Source organism: Crotalus tigris, unplaced genomic scaffold (genome assembly GCF_016545835.1).
Source record: "Crotalus tigris isolate CLP2741 ecotype Arizona unplaced genomic scaffold, ASM1654583v1 scf7180000024437.13266115, whole genome shotgun sequence".
NCBI classification, from domain to species: domain Eukaryota; kingdom Metazoa; phylum Chordata; class Lepidosauria; order Squamata; family Viperidae; genus Crotalus; species Crotalus tigris.
Window position 1 is genome coordinate 5,617,644 of NW_024100606.1, and position 19,330 is coordinate 5,636,973.

Below are 19,330 nucleotides of genomic sequence, written 5' to 3' on the forward strand. Positions count from 1 at the left end.
AAGGTGCCTTTTCCATTTCTGGTATTATAACAAAAACTTGTGGATCTTTCTTTGCCTGTGCCAAAGGGTAATTCTCTTCATTTGTAGCCTCCAACCTTTGGTCATTTTCCTCTGGTTTATGTTCTGTTTTCTGACTTGTTTGTTCATTCTTTGTCCTCATTTTCTGAGAGTTTTTTTAATTGTAAGCGTAGATTAAGGATTTGCTCATTTATGTTGTTTAGATTGTTTTTATTCTCATCATGTTTTTTTCTTGTGTCTTCTTTATGTGAAAGAATTGTCTTTTGAATTGATTGCAGTGTAGCATGCATTTCCTCCTGGAAGGAGTTTGTCTTGTCTTGAGGTATCACTCCTGCAGATCCCTAATATACCGGTCTGGGGGCTTTGGATGAGAATGTTGGATGTGGTTTTCTACCACTTTTGGTTACATATGCAGCATCCATTTTATCTCCCCCCCCTCCAGATATTCTATCAAAAATACCATTATCCCCAAGTATTAGCCTTAACTAATACAACCAGTCTTAAGGTCCATACAGCAAAGTCTTGTATAGTTCTTATGGTCTTTATGTATGGCCTTTATAATCCAATGTGTTCCCAGTTGTTAATCCACCACTAAAAGCAATGTTTTATAACGGTTCTTCTGCTCAGGGGTCCAACAATTATCAATCAGCCAAAATTTACAGACCAAAATGTTCAACCACCTAAGAACAATCCAAGAGTCTCCCCCTACAAAAGTAGCCAAAAGTCAAGGTTTTTCTTTCTCTGCAAATAGTTCTTAAGCTTAAAAATCAAAGCTCAGGAAGCTTATAATTCAGGAAGGTCAGAAGTTTTTATATCAACTGTAGTTCTCACTCTATGGTAGATAGCCCAATGTATTTTCCTTTGTTCCCAGCTGTTCTCTATTAAACTAAGAGTCACTGGGGATCAAAGGAACAAGCTGTTATTTGTTTCTGGGCATCATGCCAGTTTCTCAGTCAAGGCAGTTGTAGTGCTATACTCTGATCAACCACTAGATGTCATTAGATATTCATTTTCTGATTTTTAAAACAAAAATTATTTTCTTGTAGTTTCATACCAATACTCTTTCAAAGAGAAAATCTTAACAATTTCCTCAGTTTTGTTTGTCCAAACTATAGCTTTATATTAGTTCTACTTCAATATATTTCTGTCCCCCATAAAAATTAAAATGCTGCTGTCTATGAAAGGGTAGGGCTGCAATCCCCTTCCTTCTCATTTTCAGAGGGTTTTTTGCTTCTTGGGGGTCTTTTCCAGGCAATCTAGTTGTAAAATATAAGAGAAAAAAATCGATATTCTCACCCAGTTCCCAACACATTGTTCACTATCTGTTCTAGTTGATGTTTTTTTGCTTTGGTTGTCGGTAACTTGGGCTAGTCTCAGAAGTGCAGGTAGCCTTTCTCCTGCTGGTTTGGAGGGCTTTCCCCGGATAGAACGGATCAACCACCATCTTTCCGTGATCAACAGGGGGTCTCCTTCTTCATTGCCTCTCCGGGGCAACTTTAGGGTCCCCTGGCAGGGCAAAATCAGCCGTGGAGTGTGGAGCCCCACAATCCCTCGGCCGTGGCACTACAACACAAACCGGAATCATCTTACAATATCTTGCCTCCCCAAAGACCTATGTAAGAATCATTTTTGTAATTTCAGTTCAGCATTCAAACACCATCATTCCAGAAGTTGTTCTCTCCAAACTGACTCAGCTAGCTGTACCTGACCACACTTGCCGAAGGATTATAAGCTTTTTAACAGATAAGAAGCAGCTGGTGAAGCTAGGAAAAATCACACAGAATAACCATTCAATTAGTACAGGAGCCCCCCCCCCCCAAATGCCTGCATCTTGAAGGATCCCTCTGTTAAAGTACTGAAGTTTGTCATTGGTCTCATTCGAAATGATGATGAGTCTGCATACAGACAGGAGGTAGGATAATTGGCCTTATGGTGTAGCCAGAACAATCTGGAGCTGAACACTCTTAAAACTGTAGAGATAATAGTAGATTTTAGGAGCAATCCTATTCTACCACTTCTTACAATATTAGGCAACACAGTATCAACAGTAGAGACCTTCAATTTTCTGGGTTTTATATCTCCTAGGACTTGAAACGGACACCTTACATTAGAATCATCATTAAAAAGGCACAACAAAAAATATTCTTGTGTCACCTCAGAAAATTCAAATTGCCCAAGGATCTGCTGATACAGTTCTACAGAGGAATTATTAAATCTGTCATTTGTACCTCAATAACTGTCTGGTCTGGCACAGCAACAAAACAGGACAGGTACAGACTTCAACGGATAGTTAGGACTGCAGAAAAAACAATTGCAACCTACCTGCTTTCCATTAAGGACCTGTATACTGCATGAACCAGAAAGAGGGCTAGAAACCAGAAAATACCTATAGACCCCCAAATCCTGGACATAAACTGTTTAATTTCTCTCCTCAGAATGCCACTATAGGTCATTGCATGCCAAAACCAGACACAAAGACATGCCATCACTCTGTTAAATACCTAACTCCCACAGCATTCTTTTATGCCTAAAGATATTAGTAGATGTAAGCTGTATTGTTATTATCTTTATCATCTTCTCATCTTTCCTACTACCTTCTCCTCTTCGTAACTTATTATTTATCATTTACTGTATCTTATCATTTGATTATATTTTATAATTTCTGATCTATGACTTATCATTTTGTTGTTGGTATGCACACTGAAAGCTTATGCACTAGAGACAAATTCCTTGTGTGTCCAATCACACTTGGCCAGTAAATAATTCTGTTCTATTCTAGTAAACCTGTAATGGCATTAATCAGGTATTTAATATGGAGAAACCAGAAAATTAGCACTAATATTTCTGCAAGAGGCATCTATTTTAACATTTAAGTTATTCATTTTCTACATTTTATTTTGACAATACATTACTGGAAGATGTGCAGAGGGCAATACATACCACCTTGATTTCCTCCTAGTCCTTCAAAAGACCATATACCACTATGACCAACTGGAGCAGTTAAGTTACTCCCTAAAACAGCAGGTGTAGATGTTCCTGTTTGCCTAATACGTGCAGAACGCTCAGTTCCAATTGGAACAGGAACCTTCCTGTCTTGAGACACACTGCTGGACTTTTCTGACCCAATGGAAACAGCTGAAGGGGTTGGAGATGGTGCTCTCACTCCAGCAGTCATTGGTTGAGCAGATGGCTCTAAAAGGAAATACATATGAAGAGTGAATTTGCTGTGAATATTTCAAGATAGCAACCTTTCTTACCAATACTTGTTTTTTATCCCAGACTCAATGAGTAACATGACTTAAACATTAAATAACAGTTGCAAACAGATAAATTCTGATATCAAAGGCTTGATATAATTCTGAAGTAACAGCTTGTAACTTTTATAACATATGCCATAGGGCAAATATACAAGAAGTAATCACTGGAGAGACATGTATCATAGTGCAGCTTTGCAGACTCTACAATCATATTCTAGTACACAGCTTATCTGAATAAAATAACTTAAACATATTTCTTGGGTTGTTATTAAAACTGAACTGCAGCTAATATCCTAATAGAGTATTCTACTCTTCTTTAAGTTAAGGAATTTGATTATGCTATTAAAGAATGCAACAAAACCCTCACCATTTGATGCAGAGGAACATGGAGGCAGTAAGTTGAGTGGGGAAAAATGCTGTCTATTAAAATTAGTAGCTGTTGGTGCTCCACCAAGAGCAGTTCCTGATGCATATACTTGGCCACTTGAAAGATTTGAGGCAAAGTTACCCAAATGTGCAGAAGGAGGTGTAACAGAACCATAAGGTGAATCCAAACCAACAATACCTGTAAAATTATGTGCAAAACATCACTTTCTAAGAAGAACAATGGTGCATGAATGCTGATATTGGCAAAAACACAATCTGCGTATACAATAATGTTAATAATACTAATATTCCGCTTTATGAATTTTTTTTACTTTGATATATACCAAATCAGTTTACCCATATATCAAAAAGATGATAACAACATAATCTTTCTACTTACATATCAAAATATGTCACTAATCAACAAAACAATCAGATTTCACTTTCTAAAACTTCTAAGCAAATATACCTTTCCTTTGCAAACTGATGAATCATAGAACAGAACAGTGTTAATTTTAGTTGTTAAAGTGTGTCAAAATCTTCATGGCTGACAATGTATTCTCTACTCTTACTCCCTGAAGTTAACTGCTTATGTAGAGTCATACATAAGTGTCATTTATGATAATTTCACCAACAAGAGTCATTGAAATAAATAATCAAGTTCCATCATGATCTCAAAAACTTTCATCCCATCAATCTCACTTTGATCTAACTATAGAACAAGTCCCCTTTTTTGATAGAGCTCTTTTTGGCAGATGGGTGACTATACAAATTTGCCAAACAAACAGTCAAATACATACACATAAAGTTTGGTAAAACTATACAATGAACAAATAAACTACAGGCTTCCAGCTTCCATCCAGAACAGACCATTATATCTATCATATATAACCAGGTTTTATAATATAATCATGTATCTTCTGACCCATTATACAGAGATAGTCAGCTAATGGAATTAAACCAGACATCAGGAGATAAAACTACCCTCCTTTACAAGATTAACTGACTAAATACGGCCAGATCAATTCTGAGGGTGGAACAACTAAAAGCAGACTACTAAGACAGAACAACAGACTACTATTGGCTGCCACTTATAGCTCACAGCTATAGCTTCATGTAAATGCACTACTTAATAAACTATCACCATAATGTGCAATAGCACTGCATCTTCTCAGGCACCGTCAGCTTTGCGAGTAATCCAGACAAGAAGCATACTCAGAAGTACTAGCTCTACCTTTACAGAATCTTGTATTAACAGAATCTTGCAAATCTGAAAGTACATCTCTCTCTGTTGCCTTTATAGTCCAAGAAATTAAAAAGGGTCCCTTCTGACGTGTTTGTCACACCCCCATTTGTTTTGAGGGTTCAGCTGCCACTTGTCTGACCATTATTTAGTCTATGGCTCTTCCTTCAGTCTCCCAAAGTCATTGCCATATATTATTAGGCACTGTGTTGCATATCCACCTCGAATACAGACAACCACCCAAACTGAAATGAGAATGAAGATTTTCATAAACAACAACAACAGAACAATGATATAACATGGGAAATAGATTCTGCATCAAACTCAGGTATCTGCTTTGCCCCTAAAATTATATCAACACATTCCAGATCCAACAACTACAGACACAAGATTAGAGGCGCCTAATCTTGAAAAAAAATTACCTTTAATTAAAGATAATAAATACTCAACAGTAGAGGAACCATAAACCTCTAGCTTTCAGTTTTGTTAACCAGAGGTTGAGTTATAAACCTCAGTATCATTCATATAATGATGATGCCTATTCCTGTACTAGAAGATAACTTCACTCAGCACCCTCATATAGATGTTAAACAGAACAGGTAAGCAATCCATCAACCAGGCGCTTCAGGCTTGACCTCTTCACCCCTGACATAGTAAAAGGAGAACTACTGCAGCACAGTCTATCATTTTCAACTCCATAGTTGGTTGAGAAAGTTAAAAATGATAGTATCAAAGGCTGCTGAGAAATCAAGAACCAGGATGGCTCTACTACTGCCATACTGGCTCTGCCACAAATAATCAATGCAATCAATACCATCTCTGGACCACACCCTAGCCTGAAACTGGTTTAAATGGGTCCAGATCGTCTGCTTTTTTTGAGATCATCCGAAGCTGCAACTATGCCACCTTCTCAGTCACTTTTCTTAAAAACTGAAGTCAGAGACATAGGTGTAACTTGTCCAGAATTGCTGGGATTGGTAATGGCTTCTTGAGGTGATGGTGCGCTATTGCCCCCTTTAAGGCAAATGGAACCACTTCCTCCCTCAAGGATGATTTCACTGCCAACCAGGAAGGATACAGATTCAACAAACTGGTATCTAGGTTAACAATCCAATGGACCCTGTGAACTTCCTTAATAGTCAGAAAATCAAACCCTTTCCAGTTAATAGGACAGGACAAGACTATGCCTCAATCAACTTAAATGCACATGTACAGTCTAAATCTAATTCAGTATGTATCCAAGTGATTTTATTTATAGGCTATCTAGCACATTCCTAAAGTAGACTTGTAGATGTTCACATGGGCCTTTCCTCCCCAGCAATTGTCACTTTAAACAGAGCTACTAGCCAGTTATCTGGAGATGCAATAAGAGCAGAAGTGTAGTTATTTCTACCAATCTTATCATCACAATGTAATCTTTAATATTAGCTGTCAAATGGTAGTAGTCAGAAACACTCTTCATCTTTTTTTTTTTCCCAATGGCTGTCTAGCGTCTGTTCTGTTATTTCATTTCCCAGAATTCCTTGGAAAACTAGGCTGACCCCTGAGATCAATACATAGGAAAAACTGCAAAGAATCAACCGCACATAAGATCCTTGACAGGTAGAGCTGATGTCTCAGTCAAATGGCCCACCAAATCCCCAGGAAAACCTCAGGTTCCCTCTGAATCCATCAGGGTCATTAGCTCCCTGGGGTGGACTGATCTATTGGTTCAAACAAGATCAATCTATATTATCAATAATATTTTGCCAATATCACTAAGGTTTTTTTTTTAAATTCCCTGTACAGCTATGAGATCTCACAATGTTTCAAACTGTGTTTTTCATAAATCTAATTATAATTACTATATCTTGTTACTGATTTTCCCTATATTTGAAGTAATAGTACATTTACAATTGAAATTTATTAAATACATAATCTTTAGATAATGATTTACAATATTATTCATGTATTTTGACTGTTAAAACAGCATGACTGTTGGATGAAATCTTTCTGGGGAAGTAAACATATTCAAGAAATAACAGTGATCAATAATAACTCACTTTTTTAAGATTAGCAGATTTTAAGATGAGTAAACAAATAAAACCCTTTTGCAGTTATATTTATCTCATGCTCCATTTTATAGCTAAACGTTTTAAAAAATGAGCTTGCTTATTTGCATGCACAGCTAGAATATGATCCCATTATTCAGCAGAAAGATAAGATTTTACACCAATCAGTCTGCAGTCCAATAATAAAAACATTAGAGAGTAATACTGCACATATGAAATAAGGAAAGAGGTGGATTTCATATTTACCTGAGGGACTTGGAGCTGGTCTCTGCAGTGGAGGTCTAAACCCTGGGGCTTTGGAAGTATCTAACTGATGTAATAGATCTGAATTTGACAGAAATGAAGACTTTCCAGACAAAATAGATTCCGGCGTTGTCTGAGATGACAAGACAGAACCACCCCAGAATGCATGAGCTGAGGGAGGGTTATTCTCAAAAAGTGTGCTAAATGGTCCAAATGGTAAAGCAGCACTGAAATTGGCAGCCATGGATTTATTTGTGGGAAGGACTGAATTTTGAGAAACACTCTGAGTAGTTAAGGAAGGAACTTGCACTGAAGAAGGAACACTGTGGGGTCTTTTTATATGGCTGATATTAAGGACTGGAACTGCAGAATTCTGAAGAGAAGCTGAATTCTTGTGTACAGGATTGGTTCTATGAGAAGGTAGCCTGACAGAGGCATTTTCTATTTTAGTTGGAGCAGAAGACTGAATTGATCCTACTGATGCCTGAGGCAAAATATAGTTTGCTGGAGAGTTCACTGAAGCATTAGCAGGAGTAACTATTGGGGCAGAAGAACTCACTGCAGTTAAATTTGGAAGTACAACCATACGAGGATCTTGTATTGGAACCTGAGGCTGTAAAAGTGGTTTTGTTTCTTGAGAAAGAGGCCCAAGAGACTGTGGCTGACCCAGATGTTCTGAAGGAATGCCAACAGAATTACTACTTGACTGCCTATTATTGGCCAAATTTACCGTTTCTGCAACTGGTGAACTACCTATTTCCTGGTCAGATGATAACACCTTTTTGCTTGGAGAATTTCTTGTACATTCTGAAGGACTATTTCTAGAAATCTTTGCTGACTGGGCTGGTGGTGAAGGGGAGGAAGTGGATGAAACTGGATATTGCTCTTTGGCTGTAGGAAAAGGATATATGGCATTTGTTGGTGTTGTGCTGTTGTTGCTTGCTGTGGTTGAAACTGTTGTGGTAGTGCTGGATGGTTTCACCACAGTGACAAATAATTGCCTTCTCACTGAGGGAGAACTGGGACTGCCATCTGCAGAAGAAACAGGCACAGTAGACACTGCTGAGCTTGTGGTAGCTGTTGAACAAGAAGTCAAGGAACCCACAGAATTCACCTGACAACCACTGCTGTTTTGATTGTTATGACGAGGCACGGTGTGAGACTTAGGTGAGTTAATTGCTTTTGCAGGGCTCAGAGGTCTAACAGGGAAAGGACCCCAAGTGGATTGAGCTGGTGGGAAAGTTCCTCCAAAATGGGTCATGGGCAACCTTGGTGGGCGAATCTGTTGGAATGTCTGAGCAGCAAGCAATGCATGTGCAAATTGGGGAGGAGGATAGGCTAATGGTAGAGAAACTGGAAATCCAGGTCTAACATTATTCATGGGATTCTTCACTGATTTATGGGTACATGCTGATGAAACTGCAGGCACAGAGACTGCTGTAGCAATCTGAGATGACGACGATGATACTGCTACAGTGGTGACTTTGTTCCCAGCTACAGAATTCTGAACTGTTGTAGTGGTGGCATGTGATGTTGTTCCTGTTTTGGGATAGGCTGCGGAATTTTTCAAACGATTCTTTGGAATGAGCTCATCAATTTCTTTATCTGGATCTTTAATCAGAGCATTTATAAGTTGTGTTGCTTGTCGTGTTGATTCTGTGCCTCCCCTATAACAGATGCATGAGGACAGTTTTTTTTTAAAAAAAAATCAGATATCTAAGAAAAGGAAATTTAATTATTTATGGCAATATTTATGTTGATTCCCCCTCTAATTGTGAACTCAAATGGTTGAATGCAACCAGGTTTGAATAAATAAAAAAATCATTTACAAATAAAATTATGCTCAGATAAATCCTAGGTACGCTGAAGTGCAATACAGAAAAAGATGCTCTATCTCAGAAAAACACAGGGAAAAATGAAAAACCAAAATTAAGGAAAAACTGAAATGGGGGAATGAAATGTGCTCCTTGAATCTCTCATATCTTATAGGAAAGCACAGCTACCTATCTAACTAGAATTCTTCGCAGGAGGTTTCCAATAAGAAGGTAAGAATGCACTGTAATATTTTTGGTTGAAATCTATCCCTTAACAAGGGCCCATCTGAGGCTTTTAAAACTAAGTACAGAAATAAGACCAAGTAAATTATTAGAAATGAAATATGTAGTGCCTGGGTTTACCTTATTGTTATGATTCTGTCTCCTGTTTTATCTTTCTGTTTATCAATATCTATGTGTGCTCCTGTAAATTCTCTGATAGCATTGATGTTACAACCACCTCTTCCAATTACTCTGGAAATAACAGTTGATGGAACAGAAACCTTCTTTGATCTACAAACAAATGAACAGGAAAATCAAAAATAACAGCAAACCTAAGATACTAAAAAGCAGGATTATGTTTTGTTTTTCCAAAAACTGTACACTCTGACATGAAAGCCATGCCATAAAATTACTGATGTTTTAAATCAAAGATGATTACTTAGAAATCTTTATCTGGATCTTTAATCACAGCATTTATAAATTGTGTTGCTTGTCGTGTTGATTTCTTACGCTAAGAAATTTCTGGTCAGCTCCTAAGTGCAAAGATATACTATTCTACTCCCTTAATACTGAGAATGTGTTTAATGAGAAATTACTTGAATAGCCATTCACTATTTTCTTACTAAGTCAGCAACATTGTGCTAAATGCAGAAAAGGAATAAGGAACAGCCAAAAAATTAAAGGCATGATATAAGAAAAGCAAACTGAAACAGAGCAAAAAGTAATTTATTTAATACTCTTTGCATTCAATTCATTTTATGTTTCTCCTAACACCCCAAATTCTCATTTCCATATAACAATGCTCTTATGTGAAATTATTTTGCTGCTTTCAACAATCATTTCTTGCAATAGGCCACACGTAACTTACCACTGTATCATCAGCGTTAAAATATGTCACAAATTGTCTAACCATTTACCCAGTTTTCTTAAATATTCCATCAAGGTACATAGATTCTTCTACTTGCTCTAGTTTTTCACCATTTATGAAGTTTGGAAATATTTAGTCCAATTTCCAAGTCAAACAGTTACTTTGGTCTTTGATATATTAATTTTTAGTTCTATGCTCTTCATTATATCACATAACCTAACATTCATTGCAAATCATTTAGGTCATCAGCTAAGGTTAAGGTTATCAGACTTAATCATACTCATATGCATATGCAGCATATTCTGCTCACTTTGGGGCATTTAACCGAATGTCACAAGTTTAACCAAGGATAATTTTATTCTAGGTATTGTCAGGTTAATCTATGCAAGTTAGGATCTTTCATTAAAAGGCAACCCTGCAAGCCAATATACTGTTACCAGCATCTCATCAATTAGGAAGTATATGCAGGGTATGTCATATATTCAGGAAGTCTTTATTACATATTGATAAAATCTACATGCCATTTTACATAATTAAAATAATACAAAAGTGTTAGCAAACTTCAAATTAAATAAAGTAGTAAATTATTTTATTAGATATTTTAGGTGTGAAAGTGATGTAGTCTGACAGAGAAAGTGTCATCATACAACTGGAGAATAAAACATATAAGGAACGGTTGCTGGAATTGGGTATGTCTAGTTCAGAATTCTCAGGAATTCTGGGAGGTGACATCCACGAGTCATTAAAAGAGCCAAGGTTGCCTACCCCTGTTCTAGTTTAATGAAGAGAAGGACGAGGGGGGACATGATAGCAGTGTTCCAATATCTCAGGGGCTGCCACAAAGAAGAGGGAGTCAAGCTATTCTCCAAAGCGCCTGAGGGCAGGACAAGAAGCAACGGATGGAATCTAATCAAGGAGAGAAGCAACCTAGAACTAAGGAGAAACTTCCTGATAGTTAGAACAATTGACCAGTGGAACAACTGCCTCCAGAAGCGGTGAATGCTCAAACACTGGAAGTTTTTAAGAAGAGACTGGACAGCCATTTGTCAGAAATACTATAGGGTTTCCTGCCTGAGCAGGGGGTTGGACTAGATGACCTCCAAGGTCCCTTTCATCATCATCATCATCACATGAATTTGCATTTTGTTTCTCAGATATATATATATATATATATATATATATATATATATATATATATGAATATATTTTGCAGCAATCCTTTTGAAAAACTGTTAAAATTAGGAATGTAACTACTATATACTCACTAATTTGGTTGGCAGGATTAAGCAAGGTTAAAATACATTTTCCAAAGCAGACAGGAAGAAAAATGGAAATTTGCTATAATATAAAATGTAGCTTGCCTTCTTACAACTTCTTTCCATCCTTCTTCTCTCTTCTGACCACGTTTAGGACTAGCTAAGCTGATTTTTCCATTAGGAGAAGAGAGAGGTGATGGACAAGACTTTGTGCAAGTAGATAAGGAATTAGCAGGTGCTTCCCCAATAACCTCTGATAACCTTTCAAGTAAAATGGGAGAAAGATATAGAAGAGAGAGAAAAAATACCTGTGTGTTAACATAATCTGTATCATAAATATTAAGACAAATAATACAAGAGAATAAAATATTCTACTGATAACCTACTGATATCCAGAAGTCTGCTCTAAATAAATCTATGACATATTAAAATGACTGATTTTCAGTTACAAAACACATATTTATTTAACAGCAGTTAAAGCATATGATACTTAATCAATTGTATACCTCAGATATACAGAAAAATACAACAATATCTAATGGCTATGCCAAAGCAAACTGCATCACATGATATAAACAATCTGTCAGAATCCAATTATATTTCATCTTTAATTATCAAACATAGAAAACCCCAATTCTGCCTTCTCTGGATTCTGCCATAAGAGGGAGAGAAGGGGGAGAACAAAGGGGCTTTATGGCCCTCACTTCCTTCAGTATACTTCTAAGGAACTGAATGTGTTTATTGCAACCTCAAAGAGTTTGAATGTAGTTAGCACCAAAGAACCTTACCATAACAAAGGGGGCTATTTACCTTTCATGTAGTTTATCAGAAGTCTCCATCCAGACGGAAGAAAGGAATAAAGGGGTGGAATTGTGATGCCTGAAACTATCACTGGAAGGGGGGGTGATTGGGTGGGACTACTGGGAAACCCCTTAAAACCTTGAATGGGAGAGCTTGGACCCCAAGTCCTGTCTAGCACGCCTGCAACCACTTCTTCTTAATAAAGGATTCCTGTTGGAAGAATTATTCCAAGAGTTCTGTCTTCTTAAGATGCAAAGTGGGGTGGGTCCTTACACAATCTTTAATTTTTCTGTTTAATGCTTCCTACAAACTGAAATATGCTTTGCACTCAAGGGTCAAAACAAATCCACTAATTTCCATTTAATGAGATTCACAATTTATATACCACTAAGCCTCTGTTGTGTTTATCCCAAAATCAATAGGAAAGGCAGGAGGAAGTTGGAAGTCACTCCTCCTCCCACTGCTTATTTGCCCCCCTATGGTCATATCTTTTTAGGTAAGCAAACACTTATTATCAAAATTCAATGGCCACTATAATTATTTTTCTAGTTATGACATATTCTCTTATATATTCTAAATAGTATTCATTCTGATCACGTCACGCTACACTATTTTTCTCTGAAAGTCCAACAGGTCACACTGTCTAGTCTACTTTTAGAATTAAGCTATTGTTTGTTAGTACGGTGACCAACCGTCCTTCTTTAGGGAGGACAGTCCTCCTTTTGCAAGTTCTGTCCTCCCTCAAAAAGTGTCCTCCTACATGTCTTCCTTTTCAATATTTGAAGACTAATTTTTTTTTCAACTTTTGCATGAGCTGTGCTACTCCCACTATTGGCTTTTGAAAGCCAATAGGAATTGCTGCTGAGCACGCCAAAACACCCGGCTGGCAAACTTTGCACATGCAAGTTGTCTGTATTATTGTTGCAATGAATAAAATGTTTCTTTTATTTACGACATTTTTTTCTTCAATTTATTTGTGTCCTCCTTTTCATTGTAAAAAAGTTGGTCACCTTATTGTTAGAAAATATGCTCCTTCAAGACAGAAGGTTCCTTTCAGAAATCCTGAAATGGATACATATATGAAATAAAAGCTAGAATCCAAATATTGCTTTAACCTATTTGTAACATGGCCTTTCATTATTAGGATAATTTTTATTTCTATATGGACAAAGGAAGCTATTCTGAAATAGAACAATAAGCACTTTGTAGTGCTTTTTATATCCTTAATTATGTTTCTTCTACATTATCATCTGTTCAAGGAAAATCAATTCACACACAGCCTCACCAATCAGTTTTAATTATAACTATCCCTCCTTTGTTAGTGAACACACTAAGACAGAGTCTTTGTGAGCTGTTTGAACCTCTCTCACAGATTTCCTAATAGCTTGTCTGAAACCTCACTGAAGGTTGAAATGTCATCTGGCCCTTGTTTTCCAAGTTTTTTCTTTCTAGGATTCTGAGAATGCACTTACACTATCCTTAGTCTATTTGGTAGAAAGACAGCAGAAACATTTTAATAAACACTGCACATTATTGATCAATAAAGGAACAAAAAAAAAAAGAAAATACAAGCCAACAAAAAAAAGCAGAGTGGTTAGAGCACAATTAAGATTTATCAGTCGTTTTGGCAATAAAACCCACAGAACCTTACTTGAGTGGAGATTTGCTAGACATTGATTTTCGCTCTTCTTTTGGGAATGTTACAAGCACTGCTGGCTGCTTCTTGCTGTTCTGATCATTACTAACTGCTGTGGATGAATTGCTATCACTTTTGTGGCTGTTATTACTATTGCTGCTTTCATCACTACAGCTGGAAATCCTCATGTTGTCGCTGTCACCACTTTCACTTGTACTGCTGCTTTTCGATTCACCATTTATTTTGTCTGGTTGAGAATATGAGATTGGAAGCTGATCATCAAATATTATCTGAACTGTATCTTGGCTGATTTTACTTTTCCTGCTTTTTCTCTTAGAGTTGCTTGTAGTAACATTATTACTTCTTTTCCCATGGGAACCTGCCAAAGTTGTCCATGTTGCAGATATACCTATAGTAGTGGTTGTGGTAGCACTGGGGGGTTCTGTTGGGACTCCTGGCTCTTCTAATTGACAAACAAAAGAACATGATTGAAGCCCAAGCATTCCTGACGTATCTATCATAGTATTTGATCCATATATTTCTATGCAAATCATTTTATGGAGATCTTAGATCCCATTATAATATCATGATTCCCAATACCTATTTATTAATAAATAGGATGATGTGTGAACATATAAATAAGAGTTCCACCTCTAAAAGCTGAGGATTTGATCACAAACCTAATTTACAAATTTCAGCGAAAAGAACAACTGAATTTAGAGAGCTAATGGACAAGCTTGATTTATAGTACTTTACAAAAAGTCCTATTTAAAAACAAAAACTCTTTAAAAAGTGCATGAGAATTTTAAAAATGCACTTAAATTACCAGTTCTTTGCAAAAATCACTTTAATCTTTTCAACTGATTAAAAATGGAAATGCATACAGATTTATGATTTATAAATACAAACTTAAAAGTAACATGGTAAGAATATGCATTTACATAAAATATCTATTAATTTATAGTATGGAATTTGCTTTAATTGAATAGCTTTATTAATTAATCCCCTGGACTGCAAGGCGATCAAACTGGTCAGTCCTAGAGGAGATCAACCCTGACTGCTCTTTAGAAGGCCAGATCCTGAAGTTAAAACTCAGGTACTTTGGCCACCTAATGAGAAGGAAGGACTCACTGGAGAAGAGCCTAACGCTGGGAAAGATTGAGGGCAATAGAAGAAGGGGACGACAGAGAATGAGATGGCTGGATGGAATCACTGAAGCAGTAGGTGTGAATTTAAATGGACTCCAGAAGATGGTAGAGGACAGAAAGGCCTGGAGTAACGTTGTCCATGGGTTCGCGATGGGTCGGACACGACTTCGCAACTAACAACAACATTAATTAATAATATTGATGTAATTTAATGAAGATGATAGGATTTAATTATGATTTAAAATAAGCAATTTGTTACTTAACTGATGTTTAAGAGTCGACATCAATTGTTTTAAAAGGAATAAAAGGCATGGTAACTCTAATACTATAGTTACCACCTTCTTCCTTTATACAGACCACTAAATCCTCTTCTTCATCCTCTAAAGCAGGGGTGTCAAACTGCCAGCCAGATGTATCACACCAAAACTCGCGCCCACCCCATTGCCAGCAATGGGAGAAAAGTCGCAATATATCACGACACGTCATGTGATATTGTGAATTTGACACCCCTCAACAGCTAAAGTGCCTATAAGCACCTGTGAAGACTCCTGCAGATGGCATCCAGATGGCAAAAATGATGGGAGAATAACAAATCTCATGAGATTCTTCATAAAGTTTGCATGTTTTGGGGATAGAAAAATAAAAACCTATGGAATTTGATGACTTCCTGGCTGTTTCAAACTAACTTTATGTGGCAACCATACCAGACAACTTCAACAATAATTTTATAATTACCCCACAAGCAATGCTGTAATATATACCTTCAGCTTTTAGGTTTTTTTCCTTTTCTTGAGCAGCTTGTAGTTCAAAATTTTCTTTGTTTTTTGCCTCAATTTCTTCTAGCTTTCTCCTCTGCTCCTCTTTTTTTTTCCTTCTTTTTTCTTTTCTTTTCTCTCTTTTAGCAGCTAGTGCTAGCCGTCTACTTTCTTCCCTTAACTACAAATTAGATTAGAAAGTGATCAGAAGAACTGTCAAAAAGAAAACTGGTTCAGAGCTTGAAACAGAGATATTAAGAAACATACACATGTATACCCATTTCAATAGCTTTCAATTATTAACAAAATAGATTAATTATGTAGTCCCTTATGTTCATATTAGGTGTGTGTATGCTGAGAAAGATAGGCAGATAAGCTGAAAAAATAGAAGCTTCTCTAAAGCTGATTGATTTATGATACAGGTTAATATTTAATTAATTGGGTCCTCTACTTTTAAGGTTTGTTTGAAGAATAGATCACATTTTAGGTCATATTTGTGCAGAAATATTGAAAATTCAAAAGGGTTCACAAACTTTTAACACCACTGTATAGATAGTCAGAAAGCTCTGCACAAAGTGTTTATATGTATTGAAATCAACTTTAACAACCGCAAAATAGGATGCACGTGTTTTAAAAGAGGAATTTCAAATTCTAATCCAATGATTTTTGTGTGAGCTATTGATCATCAGTGGGTTCCTTTTGATGTCAGATGGCACAATTAGATTGGGCAGCAGCACCCTGGTGTTTGCTGATGGGAATTCATGCTTTTTCGTAACATTTTTAAGAGTGCTTGCCAGTTAAAGTTAAATCACTTGATTGTATTTGCAGAGCACTGGAGGTTTTGGAAGAGCAAGTGGTTGCTCACCATCAACTGCAGAGAACTGGGATTTCATCTAGCAGAACAAGCTACTAGCCTACAGGCCATTATTCACTGGGAGAGCAGCTGATAGAAGTGTACATCTGAGCAAGTATAGTTTTTAAAACATCAATAGAAGGACAAGATACGTTAGAAAATATTTCCAATTTTTCTAACTTAATTCTATATTGCTTAGTGGATGGGTTGTTGGTAGTTGTTGTTCCAGGGTAATTGGCCAGGGTTGAGACTGTCTTTATTAGCAAGCATAGTTATACATTTCCACAAAATGAGCTCATAAAAAAGTTGCACAGACTAGGGCTTTAACTACTGGTTTGCACATGCGCGCACACACATTTCCCTGCTCCTCCCTTTCCCTCCAGGCCACCAACGCGGAAAAGTTGGGGAACTCTGGTCTAGTGGATAGGAAGTTGGTTTAGGGATTGTGTGATTGTCAAGGAGTACTGTCTAAACCGAGACCAGTCACTAGTGATGTACCACAAGGCTCAGTCCCAGGTCCTGTTCTCTTCAATGTGCTTGTAAGTAATATAACACAAGGGCTGCTAGGTAAAGTTTGTCTTTTTGCTGATGACATAAAGATGTATAATAGACTTGACCTTCCTGAGGGTATTTGTAGTATGGAAACAATTTGGCATTGCTGGAAAATTGGACAAAATATGGAGACTGCAGGTCATGTTTCTAAATGTAAGATCATGCATTTGGGGAAAAAGAATCCTCTGGCAGAGTATTGTACCCCCAATACAGTGTTAGACAGAACAACAGAAGGATTCAGGTCTGCTCATAGCTCAAGCGTGCAAAATGAATTAACAGTGTGGCCAGGCAGTTGTGAAGGCAAACAAAATTCTGGGATGCATCACTAGAGGGATCAGCAGCAGGAAAAAGGAGGTCCTGATCCTGCTACGTAGGGATATAGTTAGGCCCCATTTGGAATGCCATCTCCAATTCTGAAGACCTCACTTAAAAAAGATATGGATAAGACTGAGCAAGTCCACAAATAGGCAACAAAAATGGTGCAAGGTCTGGGGGACAAAATATATTAGGAGAGCCTGGAGGATAGAAGGGAAAGGGGGGACATGACTGAAATCTTTCAATATATTAAGGATGTGAATAAGGTTCTAGAAGGCAATATTTTCAATATTAAACAAAAGTCAAGAACACATGGGCACAACATCAAACTGACAGGAGGAAAATTCAATAATAATATAAAGTCATGCAAAGTAAAGACAGTATTGCTTCACAGAAAGAATGTTGGAAGCTTGGAACCAACTCCGAAAAATAGTGGGTCAATTATCAGTTACTGAGTTTAAACATGCTTGGGATAAACATATATCTGTCTTTTGGCAAAAATTAAAAATCCATAAATAAGAAAAAACAATAAACAAAATAAACAAAAACAAACAAAAAACTCAAAGAGCAAACTAGAGGGACCACTGGGTCATTTTCTGACATCAGTTTCTATTTTTCTAAGTCTATTACTGTTTGTTCTTCCAAAAGGAAATACAAACTTTTCAGAAAAGTGTTTACTTACCTTTTCCAGATCCAACTCTTCCAAAAGAATGCTTGCGTTTTTGTTTGCTTCTGCAGCCTGTCTGTCTTTGGCTTGAACAATTGATTCTATACATAGATGGCACTTTTTCAACATTTCCTAAAATAGCAAAGGAGGAGGAGAAAGAGGAGGAATGAGCACCAATAGTTGGACCAATACAGCACAGAATCACATGAAGTGGAATAAATTCATGGCACAAACTTTCCAAAGATTTGGAAAAGTTAAATATTCAACTAACTAATGAAAATAAGTTAATTTAGTACTGTAACTATTGATACAATTTTCAGGTAATTTTTATAAGACAAAGAATATATGTAGATATTTTACTAGCCATGCTATGTTGGCAAATATTAAACAGAACTTGGCCAGATTCAACATCCTTATATTTTGTGCATTCAAGAATGAATGATTATTTACTATTATTTATATTTACTTATTATTTACACTCTTCATACAATTATAAATGAATTAGAACTCTAAGACCACAGAAAATTTAAACAAATGCTAGGACTGAATTGAGCACAATTTTCAGATATCATAGTGTAATATATTTTTGTCTAATATTCTGAAGAATATAAAAGAAAAATAACTCTTACCTTATCAGTAACTGTTGCTATATATCGCATACATTCCGAATCTGATGGAAATTGGTTGACTTCTTTTACTAGATAGCGTACAACTTTCACATGACCCTAGGAAACAAATTTTCAGCATCACGGATGAATATTTAAAGATATGAAAAATGAATTCCAAAATTATATGACAATTCACTAAAACATCTTCCTTCTGCAAACTCATTTACCCAGTGTAGGGAGGAATATATATATGTATGCAAATTCATATAATCAAGAGAGGATCTCTTTTCCTGGATCATTTTTATTCAATTAAAGCCTACGCAAAAATAAATGTTTGGGATTTAGCTTCAAAGAAAATACAACAGTACTTACCCTTGCAGACATATGGAACAGGAAATAATGAAATAAATTTAACATCTAAAAGTATTGGTATTTTTAAAGTTATAAACAAAACAAATTTCCTGGAATAAAACCTTGGCATAACTAAAGATTGCCAGTATAATACTGATGGAGACAACTATGAAAATCTTTTGTCAGTGGAATTTGGATTGAGGCATTTGTCTGCTGAAATATATTGTTTCTTAAAATTGTAAAACTAGGGCAACTCTGAATTGTATCCATCCAACTAAAATATATCTTAAGTTTCAAATATTATCA

General features: G+C 36.4%; 1 protein-coding gene across 7 annotated transcripts in view; it reads right to left on the minus strand.

The window, feature by feature from the left end:
- Positions 1-19,330, minus strand: part of ANKRD17 (ankyrin repeat domain 17) — a 160,978-nt gene that overhangs the window by 3,800 nt on the left and 137,848 nt on the right. For 6 of the 7 annotated variants that reach the window (XM_039331765.1, XM_039331760.1, XM_039331759.1 and 3 more), the window contains 9 exons: positions 18,695-18,790; positions 18,081-18,197; positions 15,685-15,859; positions 13,791-14,238; positions 11,444-11,599; positions 9,356-9,505; positions 7,182-8,845; positions 3,643-3,840; positions 2,959-3,210 (listed from right to left, as the gene is read on the minus strand). In XM_039331765.1, coding sequence (XP_039187699.1) covers positions 2,959-3,210; positions 3,643-3,840; positions 7,182-8,845; positions 9,356-9,505; positions 11,444-11,599; positions 13,791-14,238; positions 15,685-15,859; positions 18,081-18,197; positions 18,695-18,790 — 3,256 coding nt within the window. Of the gene's footprint in view, positions 1-1,336; positions 1,582-2,958; positions 3,211-3,642; positions 3,841-7,181; positions 8,846-9,355; positions 9,506-11,443; positions 11,600-13,790; positions 14,239-15,684; positions 15,860-18,080; positions 18,198-18,694; positions 18,791-19,330 lie in introns of those variants that run through there. The other variant, XM_039331763.1, reaches the window with a different exon arrangement.